Here is a 12437-nt window from a genome sequence, read left to right on the forward strand (position 1 = left end):
ATCAGCTTTGAGATTTTTTTTGCTTGCTTTGCTTCAACTGCTTTTTGTAACTAGAGGTAGCTCTAAAGATACTTTATTTTTATGTACTTGTTGGATTTCTTATTATTTGTTGAAGTCTTATCGGAACGGTTGCTGTAAGGTATTAGTGAATACTGAGAAGAGTTAAGTAACGTTTGCTGACCTGCAGAATTTTGAGAAGGTAAATTGGCTGCGCTGATGATCTCTTTATGCTTGTGCTCTTGTAAACCTCTCATTTTTGATGATGATTAATTTCTTAAATGATGATTAATTTCTTAATGAATTTCAGCTCTTTAAAAAACCACATCCACCGAAGCGTGTTAGAAGCCGACTGAATGGAGAGACTGTGGGAACCTCTGTGCCCCCCGGTTCCACAAGTGACAAGATTTTTTTCCACCATTTGGACAACCTGAGGCCATCTCTTGCCCCGGTGAAAGGTAGACTGTAAACCCACAGTAATTATTCCTGTTTCTTTGCCCAGAGCATTGAGCATTTCAGCAAAATCGTTCTTTTTCCATGTTTTGCTTAGTTTTAGTGCTCTTAATGCCTGCATTTTTGTGAGAGAGACAAATTTAAAATATGATAATAATGTAAGATTATGTTCTTAGCTACCTTAAAGTGTACTTGGCAAGCACCAAATCCGTGCTGGTTTAATACGACTTTTTAAAAATAGATAAAATTGGACCTAAGCACTTCTTTATAGTCTTAATTTAACAAACAGTACTCATTGCTTCTGGGGCTGCGATAGCCTCAATTTTTGTGATTTTTGTAGCAGAAGGATTCTTTATCGCAGTGCCGAGAAATACTGAGAAATGTTGGCAGGAAAGGGTGGTGTTTGTAGCTGCACTGAGATGAAAAAAAAGGTGGGTTTTGACTTCATAGCTGACATGGGACTGAACAAAAATTAATTGTCTGTGAGGCGAGTGAGTGCTACACGGTGATTTCTTTCCTAGTTGATGAAATGAATCTGTGCCGCCTGCTGTAAAGGGAGAAGGACGTACTATGACACAGGACACAGCAGGGCAATGCTCTAAGACGGGAAATTAGAGAGCACTAATCTGTATTTGCAAAGCTTGGGGAAAAATAGGTAGGACACCGTAAGCTGTAGTCGGGAACGTAACCTGTGGGAACGCTTGGCCAAGATGTTGGAATTGATATCAAAAACTTACTTTAACTTGTGCGGAAAATGGTACAATCGCTTCCGACGTCTTGTCTGAAGAACATCTTGTGCAGCGTTGCAGGTGGGATCAGAGCTATCTGTGATCCTCGGGGTGTTCTCACCACTACTCTGTTAGGAACGTAGAAAAAATTGCCATCGTTGCAGTTGAAACAAAGATTCGTGTACCGTAGCCAGTACAGAGATCCTGCTTTTGCAGAGCATCAAGTATTTAATGTGATCAACTAGTATTTGTCTGTGCTAGCAATAAAACAACCCTATCTTCTTTTTTAGAGCTCAAGGAGCCTGTGGGACAGATCGTGTGTACTGATAAAGGCATTCTGGCAGTAGAACAGAATAAGGTTCTTATCCCACCTACGTGGAATAAAACTTTTGCCTGGGGCTATGCAGACCTCAGCTGTAGACTGGGTACCTACGAATCGGACAAGGTTTGTAATCTGAAATTTGTTTCAGTGCTGAATGTACCAAAACCAATTAGTACTCAATAGTGGGGAAAAAAAAAAAAATCTAAGAATGGAAATTTGTTTCACATGTGAATGAAATAATCTTGTACTGCCTATGTTGTATTGCTTCCTATCTGGGGGTCTTCATCAGAACACCGGCACAATGACATAGACCAATTCATAATAATTTTTTACCAGGTCTGCAAAACATGAATGAATTAAATCTGTACATTAAAGCTCATTTCTCCTGTTTTCTCGGGAGGCATCTTATGGCAGAGGCTGGAATTGCTTCTGTTAAGGCTACTTAATGGTCCAGCATGCAGGGGAAGCACTCGGGTTTTGGGGGTTTTTTTATCCTACCAAAAACTAATTCTGCAAGTAATTCTTCTTTGTTTTCTTTATTTTTAGGCAGGAATTGTTTATGAATGTTTGTCAGAATGGGGTCAGATACTGTGTGCCATCTGCCCCAACCCCAAACTAGTTATCACTGGAGGAACAAGCACAGCGGTGTGTGTGTGGGAAATGGGCATCTCCAAAGAAAAAGCTAAAGCCCTTACACTGAAACAGGTAAAATACAATAAAGATGCCTTTTACGTAAATTATGTTACAAGATCAAAGAAATTATGAAAGGGGTATTGCTCACATAGCAAGCTTTGAAACCACGAGTCCGGCAGACCTTTGGAGAACTGGGTAGTCGAGCTAGTGATCTGCACTGAAAGTGGGCAAAATGTGTCTTTAAAATTGCATCTTTTTAAGGATGGTTGATCACCAGGAGCTTTTTGGAGAGATGGGGAATTTGGTAGCGATGATAACAAAATTATACAGGTGTGTTTTGTGAATTCACCTGCTTTATTGTAGCGTTGTATGAAAACCGCTGCCCTCCCTGGCACAGACACTGTCTTAAAGATTTATTTTCCTTTTTTAATTTTTTTAATTACTTTTTTATTTTAAAACGTATATATTTAAATTACGCTTCTATGCAAAAATTTGCTCTTCCTGGCAGTGATGTTTGGGGAGCAGAGTGTGCTTGTTCAGGATCACCTTAAGTTGTTCTTGCTTTGTTAATTCGAAACATCAACTTTTAATCTTAACAGACGAGCACCTACGCTTTAAAGTCAGTGCAGAGTAAGTCTTGTGTTTACTAAAAAAAAAATAAAAAAAATAATAAAAAATAAAAAAATAAAAATCCCACCCAAAACATAAAAAGAACCCTCCCAGCTACCTCAAAATATTCTAGAAGCTATGTGTCGTTGTTATAGTTAGTTAGGTTGTTAAGTGCTACTGTTCCTGTTAGCATCTTAATACCAGGACTTTTCCTGGAGGAAAGCTTCCACTCAAGAGAAGAAATTCGGAGAATTATTTAATAACTTCCCTTGCGCGGTCTCCATCAACTGTCCAAAGATGTGTTTCCAAAGCGTTTTACTTAAGAACAATGCAAGATAAAACACTGTATCTTGAATTTCAGGGCAGCATATTGAAGGCCGTTTACTGTACTTCAGCCAATGATTTGTAACTGAGTAAGCCACAATAATCAGAGTCTATTCCAGACTCCTGCCCCAAAGGTTAGGTCAAACCTAAAATGTAAAAGCAGGGTCTAATACAAGTAGACGCTTGTAATTTTCTCCTTCTTCCAGTTGACTTTGCCTTTTTGGCTGCATCTCTTTCTTGTCTCTTTTATCTTTTCTCAAACATCAACAGAAGTTTATATAGGAGACATTTTATATTTACAAAGACTTTCTGTTTTCAGAATGTAATTTCAGGTGCACCCTGGAACACATACTCACCCTATAAATAAGTTATTGATGCAGAATGGGTTGGAATTTTTTTCTTCTTTTTTTTTTTTCCCGTAGAAGTCCATACATAAACATTAGACCCTTGAAATTTGGTTTTGTGAGAGTGCTTTTTAAATGGAAAAAAATATTACATCTGTCATTTTCAATAAGGAAAATATTTGCCAACTGAATACTTGTAAGTCTCTTGCAACTTCTGTTAGGATATTCATGTTAACATCTGAATCCCTCCAGATGAGTGGGTTTAATGCTGTAATTTTTGTGCTCTGTCTTGATTGCAGCTTATTCCTCCTGACCTCTGTTTTACAGGCATTACTGGGTCATACTGACACTGTCACCTGCCTAACAGCATCGCTAGCTTATCACATAATTGTGAGTGGATCACGGGACCGCACCTGCATCATCTGGGATTTGAATAAACTCTCTTTTCTAACACAGCTTCGAGGTCACAAGGCTCCAGTTTCAGCTCTCTGTATAAACGAATTAACGGTAAGAACCAAATACCGTTTTCCAACGTGCAGTGGGAACAGTAGCAAGAGTCAGAATTTGTTAAACCAAAGAAAAATAAGCTAGGCTCTTCTGTTAGTTAGGCAAAACTTGTATAACTCATCTGAAAACTAATTAGCTGGATTAGGGAATTATTTGAGTCTTTTGTCATGAGAGACACGAGGGTTTGTTCCTTGCAGAGCGGCTTGAGTTCAGAAGGGCTTATTACCAGCACTGGCAGCAATATAGCTAGTGTGGCATTCAAAGTGGGCTGTCAAACCTGCCACAGGAACTAAGAATGTGACCTTGGTTGACTTTTGTTCTTTTACGCTTCATTTAAAGGAAGCAGAATATACCTTGAATGAAGCTGCGGTGACAATTGTAGCGGAAACAGGCATATCCTAAAAGCCTGTCTCCCTGGTGGCCCTGTAAGTTATGAGTTGCCAGAATTTGCCTGAGTTGAAACTTTTATGTAGGTAGTCTGTGAGGGCTGGATTGAAGGTGTTGCAACTGGAGCAGATGTAGTGGTTTAAATCAAGACAAAACAGGGCTGTTATGCAAGGAGGGGGTAGCAAGAGGCACGGTTTACTGCTAGCTGCCAGCGGTCTGGTGGTTGTCGTGTTGCCCGTGTTTTAGACTGCAGCTCCCATTTCCCCTCTGTACTAGTTTGGACCATCTCTTGCTCTTTTCCCAATAAGGAAGCTAATGACATTTAAGGGGGTACACGTTTGTGAAAAAGAGAGGAGTCGACATGAGCAGAGGCTTCGAAAAACTGAGAAGGGAAAGTACTGAAAACGGGCTGTTGGATTGTTACGCCGTGAAAAGTGGAGGACTTGGTCTACTCATTGTATACTGTGAATACAACAAATAGGTTCTACTAAGTCTGGTTTTCTATGTACAATTAAAAAAAAAAAAAATATGCGTATCATCCTAAATATATATTTAGGTGGCCAACTCAGCTTGAATAGAACTTCCTGAAAAGCGCCAGCCTTGGTTGCTGAACTTGGGTTATGAATGAACCTGGCTTGTATTTTTTGCTGAAGAAAACTTAAGACTTATATTGAAATATGGAGGTGTTATTTGTCTTTGCAGGGGGATATTGTATCATGTGCTGGCACTTACATCCATGTATGGAGCATTAATGGCAGCCCTACTGCAAGCAGAAACACTTTCACTGGCCGAAGCCAGCAAATAATGTGCTGCTTTGTGTCAGAGATGAATGAGTGGGATACCCAGAACGTCATAGTAACAGGACATTCGGACGGAGTTGTCCGGGTAAGTACCAGGAGTCACTGTTTGGAAAAATAAGTTTACTCCTTAGTATTAGTAGTAGTTAGAGTAGTCATGTCTATCCAGCACAGTGTCCTGGTCGGTATCAAAAGCAGTTCTGCTGTACTTGGGTGTTCCACCTGAACAATTAGTCCTGCAGGGAGGAGGGAGTCCAGGATAGGTAAATGGTGCAGACTGCTTTTGGTGCTAGAACCAGCTGTGCCACTTCTGCACAGGGTGATGCAGTGTCCACAAGTCCTGTCCACACGTTAGATGGACATTGAAGAATTTATGGAAAACTCTCTCAGTGAGCTGACATTCCTATGCAGTCTTTCAGTTTTCTTTCTCCTTTTCCACGCACCCATTGCGATGTGGTAACTAGCAGTAGTCAGCAGCATATATTTTCCTTCCTGCTCTATTTTGGTCAGCTTTCATGCCTGGAGATTGTAGTTTTCGTTCACTGTTTTTGTCCTACACACCTTGAGACAATTCATTTTACTGCCTAGAAAGAAAAGTGGAACTTAGTGGCATCTCTGATCACTGCGAGTCTAACCTAATTTTTGGTACTTTGCCATGTGCAGTCCTGGGTCTGCCTTAACCAGAGTCTGCTGGGCAGATTGCTATGTGGAGTGGATTTTTTTTTATTTGAACAGCTAAGATGTTATAAATAACGGCACAAGGCTTTGTTCACTTGTGATCCAGGCATGAACACTTGTCCTCTTATAGTGTCTAGCCCCCCAAAATGGGGTTTAGTATGGAGATGTGACCTGCCTGTCACGCTCCCAGTGCAAACACTCAGTTCTAATAAGCCATCTTAACTCTGGAAGTAGCTCAGAAGAAAGCTAAGGGTTGAGTACTTGCCGCTTTGCTTATCCCCTGTCCCCCCAGTTCTGGCGGATGGAGTTTTTGCAAGTACCAGAAACACCAGCTCCGGAGCCTGCGGAGATGCTGGAAATGCAAGAGGATTGTCAGGAAGCACAAATAGGTATGTCTCCTGACATGTGTTTTCTATTTGCCTTTTATCTGATCCTCACTGTACGTGGGTAAAATCATGTGGTATACGTGTAACGCTGTATACAGTGCAGAGTGGACAAAGGGGATTTTGTCCCAAAAGACAAGAGACATCCAGTGGGCATAGTAAATAAAGCATCTGAGTGCTTTGTTCACCACCTTGCTTATTGTAGTTTCATACTGCTGTGAGTAAGAAAAAATCGTGCTCGTCGTAGCTTTTTTTTTTTTTTCTGTGAAGATTGAACTTTTCTGTGTGTGGTTGTTTCTGCTGTCGGGAAACCCAGCGGATGCTTCCGTTTTCCAAAACTTAGATTTTTATTATTTTTTTTATTATTATTATTTTGAAATGGAATTATAGCATAACAGCAGAGTTAAAAAATCTACTAATGGAACAGCATGCTGTTTAGACAAGCAATGCTGACCATATCATTTTCCCCTCTCAGAAGATTTTGGTCCCTGCTAGATGGGTGTTTTCTTTTAGCCATCTCATCTTCCCCTTGCCCTCTTCAATATGAAGATATGATCTGGATGTGGATCTGCATCACATAATACTCATTAGTATGAGTATTTTTTTAAAAAATTTTACTCATTGTGTCTATCGTAGCCTACCTTGGATGGACTGTCACAGGAAATAGCTTCAGCTAAGGAGTGCTGTTTTCTGACAGACCAGTCATGAATAGTGTGATTCCTGGCAGGAGCTGAATCCCTGCAAAGGCTTTGAGATGCCTGCATGCAGTTTCCCCCTACTCATGCTGTGGTGTGGTACCTGTTGGGTTGTAGGTCGTGGAACAGCAGAATAAGGAAAAAGGTCAGGCTATAAGCAGCCTTGCTAACAACGTCTTCTCTCCTGTTGGGTGAATCCAGGGCAGGAAGCCCATGAAGAGGACAGCAGTGACTCCGAGGCAGATGATCCATGCATAGGCCAGGACACGAAACTGCAGGAGAGCCAGAGTCAACCAAGCAGCACCAGCCACAGGCCTCGGTCAGCATCAAACAGAGCAGCGGCAGCATGGTCAGCAGACAGCGGCTCTGATGACTCCAGGCGTTGGTCAGACCAGCTCAGCTTGGACGAGAAAGACGGCTTTATCTTTGTGAATTATTCTGAGGGACAAGCAAAAATGCATCCCCATGCTCAGGTTAACCACCCGCACCCCAGCTATGCCGAAGCACGGCACTACAGCAAGCTTAAACCAGGTAAAAGAAACTGGACACACCTCCTCTGTCAGTTAAATGTGCTGTCAGCACTGACCCGTAAGGCAGTCTCTCTCTGTCTATGGAGCTTTGAATTCCAAAATGGGCAGTGAAGAGAAAAAATTGTGGGCAAAGGTGTGATGTTGTTCAAGCTTTTCCTGAGAAGCTGTGGTCAGTTTACCCAGCTACGCCACCCGCTTGCCACCACCACAACCACCTGCGGCAGGATGGCGGAGAGAATAGAAAGAACAAAAGCAAGGGAACCCACAAGTCAGGATAAGGATAGTCTAATAAGCAAAGGAAAGAGGAAGACAAAGCAAGCGATGCGAAAGGCAATCGCTCGCCACAAGCAGAATGATGACCAGCCAGTCTCTGAGCAAATGGCTGCCTTCCCCCAAAACCCTTCCTCTCGGTTTTATTGCTGAGTGTGATGTTATACAGTGTGGAATTTCCCTTTGGTCAGTTGGAGACAGCTGTCCAGCTTCTGTCCCCTCCCAGCTTACTGTGCACCTCCAAACTCCTGGCAGGGGCTGGGGGGCAGAGCAGAGTGGGGAAAAAGAGAAAACCTTGATACTCTGCAAATACTGCTGAAAACAGCCAAACCACTGGTATGTCGTCAAAACTGTGTTAGTCACATACCCAAAACGCAGCATCATATGAGCTTCTAAGAAGAAAAGTAATGACAGTTGGAAATCTGAGTCTTGTTTTTAAAAAGAAAATAGATTTAAAAAATAAAATAAAATGAAGCTATCCCAATCCTGTCAGGCTTTGGTACAGGGCTTCCCTGTGGATGTCACCATTCTCTGCAGCTCCCATCTGGACTCAGAGAAATGGGAAGCTCTGTGCATTGTTTTGTATCCTCTCCTTTCTTACACGTATTGGGGAGCAGTTGAAAAATGCATTTTTCCCAAGCGAAACTTGAGTTAGAGAGAGTCCTCTCTGGGGGGAGATTTTTTCTTTCTATAAAGTCACACGTACAGGTATGTTGGGGGAGGAGGGAACAAAAGTGTGAACAAGCAAACTTTCTTTTTCCCCTGCCACTTCCCGCTCATTTCTAGGATACAGATGGGAGCGTCAGTTGGTGTTCAGAAGCAAACTAACTATGCACACGGCATTCGATCGCAAAGACAACGCACATCCAGCGGAAATCACTGCCCTCGGCATCTCTAAGTGAGTAGCTTGCAAGTGACTCCGTGTCGTCCGTGGGAAGCGGTACGAACCAGCCATTGTTCTTTGCATAATGCTGTTTTATGGCCTTTCTGTCTAGGGCAGCCCTGTTCAAGGACTGAGATTAAAAAAAAAAAGCAAAACCCTAAAATAATTAGACTTATTCAGCTGCATTATGTTACGTAGAGTGTTGTTATAGCTCCGTTTCTCAGTAAGACCCGGCTAATGTGCACGTCAGTCACTGTGCCAGTAGCTTAACACATGACAGTGTCGTGGTTTTGGCTGAATTTACCAAAACCGGACCGACAGATGGCCCTTCCCGCCCCCCTTCACCCCCCGCAAAAGAGGAGAGAGGAGGAGAAAGAGATAAGGAGATTCAGAAGTTTAGAATGAACTAAACTACTTTAATGAAGAATTAATATTAAAATAAAAATGAAGATGAAAATAATGAAATAGATACAATATATACAAAACCGTATCAAGCTCCCAGGATGACAGTCACGTCACCGGCAGGCACTGGGGAAGTCCCAGACTGGACTCAGTGACGGATGGGAACTGGGTTCCAGCTCTGGAGTCAGGAACACACGGATCGGGATCAAAGGCAGATGAACAGACAGAGTCCTCTCTGGACGTCGGCCATCGCAGGAAGGGACTGACCCTTTGATCCCTCAGCCTTTATACTGAGCATGGGGCAGATGGGATGGAATACCCCAGTTGGTCAGGTTTGGGTCACCTCTCCTGTCCCCTCCCCCCCACCGATGTGACCCCTCTACGTTTTTTCCATTTATGACCCTCTAAGGGGGCAAATAACGAAATTGGCTGCCCTTGGTTGTTACAGCAATAAGTATAAGCAAGGGCCTCCCTGCACACCATCCCTTGGCACGGAGCACAAACACTGGGCTGATCATTCTGAGAACGAGCAGTTTTCTCCACAATATGCCGTTAATTTCAGAGAGTTAGAGGAGGCCTGGCTAGGGTGTAAAGTTACAGAACAGAAAATTGGTTCAGTTTTACTTCAAACCGGGACAGACAGATTCTGACACGTAAAATCGGTCATCGATGTCTGCGCGTTACTGTGCCAGAGCTGTTGCAGGAGCGCTTTTGCTTTTTTTTTTTTTTTTTCTTGCAGGGATCACAGCAGAATTCTTATTGGGGACGGTCGAGGCAGAGTGTTCAGCTGGTCCGTAAGCGATCAGCCTGGCCGATCTGCAGCAGATCACTGGGTGAAGGACGAGGGGGGAGACAGCTGTTCGGGCTGCGCCGTCCGGTTCTCGCTCACTGAGAGGCGTCACCATTGCAGGAACTGCGGGCAGCTCTTCTGCCAGAAGTAAGCCAGCCAAGAGTCTCCTTTGGGCTCTTGTCCATATAGAATTTTAGGCTGGGTAAAGCTGTTGCATGACACGGAACTCTGCTGAAAGCCTGAGGTTTCCCTTACCAAAACAGAACTGATGAATAAAACCCGTCAAAACTCTCAAAACTTTCAGGGCGGAATTGGAAAAGACAGCCCAGCCCCTTAATAAATCCAGTTAGCAAGACAGGTATCGGGAGAGAATGAAATCTGCTTGCAGCTTTGAAAATCTCCCTGTTGCCCAGCTGGGAAAATCTAGAGAAACTAACTTAGCAAAGAAAAAAAAAAAAAAAAGAAAAGAAAAGAAAACACAAAAAAACCCGAAACAAACTAACTTCTTTTGCAGCAACTAGTTGTTCTTGTCATTCTACAAGCAACCTGGTCAAAATGTAAACTGTATGCAGGACTGGAAGGGTGCTGATTTAGGAGGCAGTAGCACACAGCCTCAGACAGGAAAATGTACGAGACAGAGGATGTGTGTGAGCTGCCCTCACCCAGGAATTGAGGTGGGAGTGGAGTCTCTTCTCTGGTCCACTGGGTCAGGCACGGCATTTCCAGTTTCATATCTGTAGCTGTACTTCGAGTCTAAACTGGTGACAACAGCTGTTCTTAAGCTACCTCTCACGCAGAGCCTTCACGTTGGTTCTGTGGTGATCGTACCTGTTCAGTTCCGCTTCTGCCACACTGGATTGCGTTTCCTTGTCAAGATAAGTGTGGAGAGTTCTCTGGTATTTGAAGTCATCATGATAATTTCCACACCTGGATAGAAAATGGCCAGGTCAGGAGAGGACCTGTGTTGACAGCTGTTTGTTTTCCTCTACAGGTGCAGCAGGTTTCAGTCCGAAATCAAGCGTCTGAAGATTTCGTCACCGGTCAGGGTCTGCCAGAACTGCTTCTACAACCTGCAGCACGAGCGGGGTTCAGAGGAGGGGCCCAGAAATTGATGGGGTCCTAGCAAACAGAGACACCATCCCAACCCCGCCATCGCTCCAACAACTAGCGAGAGTACCGTGTGGTGATCGGAAGGGATTTAGAATATTGTCTGTTTACACTTAAGTTTTTACTGAGTTTTAAGCACTAAAAGTAAAAAGGGATCATTGAATTGATTTGTGTTGACAGAAGGTAAATGAGGCTAACGGCATAATTAAGTGAAGAGCAAGGCCCAGGAAGACATGATTAATATCCACAAATCCAATAGAACTGTCAACCCCTAAACCTATGTTGACATGGCTATCGAGAAAATCCTCACTTATCCTAAATACCCGTTCTTGTCTTGTTTTGTAGAGCTAGTCATCCTTATCGGGGGGAGGGGGAGGGGAAGGCTTTTTAGAAGATAGTTGTAAATCTGCCTTCTTCGCAAGCAACTGTGTATATTGTAAATAGGTATAATGGCCTTTTTATCTAAATATGAACTTAACTGCCTGTTACATGGGACTTCAGATTAACCACTATACTTCTATACTTTGTGTGGCATCTTTATCTCATCTATCAATTTAAATACGAATGTTAAAAAAAAAAAAAAAAGAAAAAAAAAGAAAAACCAGAAAACTCGAAGGCATTATGCGTTTTTCTGTTAAAAATCCAGTCTGTGCATGTTTGTTCTTTCGGTTGCCCACAGTATCTTAATTTAAGTAAGGCTATTCATAGAATTACATAGATTTTTTCAAAAGAAAACATTTTTGAGAATAGGACTTGGAGTATTTTATTCTAGCTGTAAGATAACCAGGAACTAAATTGTACACTTGTGTTGCATTTTATACCAAACTATTTACCACCTCAGTGTTGTTCATATTTAATAAGGCCTCTTTTATACATGTGTCAGAGCTGCAGTTTTGTTAATTACTTGACGTTCATTAGCAGCTGATTCATGCAGTGCAAGAACCAGCTTTTAACTTCTTTAGTCAATAGCAATTGGCTTGCATATAGATACAGAATGAATTCCTTGTGCATAAAAATGAACTACTGTTGTCCTGTAGCTTGTTTGCAAAAAACAAAAACAAAAACAACTTCTGGAACAATAGGCATTGCTCTGAACAGGGTGATACCAGTCAGGTCAGAAACGCTTCCAAGAGCTATCTTCATGTTTCGGCACACGGCATCAACTTGAGGACGAGTAGATTTCCATTGTGGTTTTTTTTAAGTTCCGATATGAATTTAATTGCAGTATTTTTTTACTACTCTATCATTTATTTTGCACTACATGTGGGATGAAGTAGAGACACTGATATCCACTGGGATTGGAACACGTGCGTTGGATAGGCCCGTGGACTTAATTTCTGAATGAGGTTTTGCAGTGGGTTTTGGGGGGTGGGGGGAGCAAGGGGGAGCAGGCTGGTGTTTGGTTTGGTTTTGTTTTTTAACATATGTGTATATATTTTGTAAATGGGTGACAAAGCGATCTAGATTAGGTATATTCACAATGGGTTCTTTTAAATAGCGGTAAGGATATGACCCAAACCAGCAGAAGACAGGTGGCCCTGCTTTTTTGCTCTGCTAGTACTTCAGTGAGTGTCTTCGCTCGAGGTGATGTTATCCTT

The 12437-nt window shown here is 42.4% G+C and overlaps 1 protein-coding gene across 1 annotated transcript in view; it reads left to right on the forward strand.

Moving 5' to 3' along the window:
* Positions 1-11408, forward strand: part of WDFY3 (WD repeat and FYVE domain containing 3) — a 129759-nt gene extending 118351 nt beyond the window's left edge. Inside the window, exons 56-65 of the mRNA XM_074154371.1 lie at positions 308-455; positions 1469-1623; positions 2047-2205; positions 3738-3917; positions 5007-5189; positions 6072-6168; positions 7059-7388; positions 8444-8555; positions 9682-9879; positions 10724-11408. Coding sequence (XP_074010472.1) covers positions 308-455; positions 1469-1623; positions 2047-2205; positions 3738-3917; positions 5007-5189; positions 6072-6168; positions 7059-7388; positions 8444-8555; positions 9682-9879; positions 10724-10844 — 1683 coding nt within the window. The 3' untranslated portion in view covers positions 10845-11408. The remainder of the gene's footprint in view (positions 1-307; positions 456-1468; positions 1624-2046; positions 2206-3737; positions 3918-5006; positions 5190-6071; positions 6169-7058; positions 7389-8443; positions 8556-9681; positions 9880-10723) is intronic.
* The last annotated feature ends 1029 nt before the right edge of the window (positions 11409-12437 follow it).

Source organism: Numenius arquata, chromosome 10, assembly GCF_964106895.1.
Source record: "Numenius arquata chromosome 10, bNumArq3.hap1.1, whole genome shotgun sequence".
Lineage (NCBI taxonomy): Eukaryota > Metazoa > Chordata > Aves > Charadriiformes > Scolopacidae > Numenius > Numenius arquata.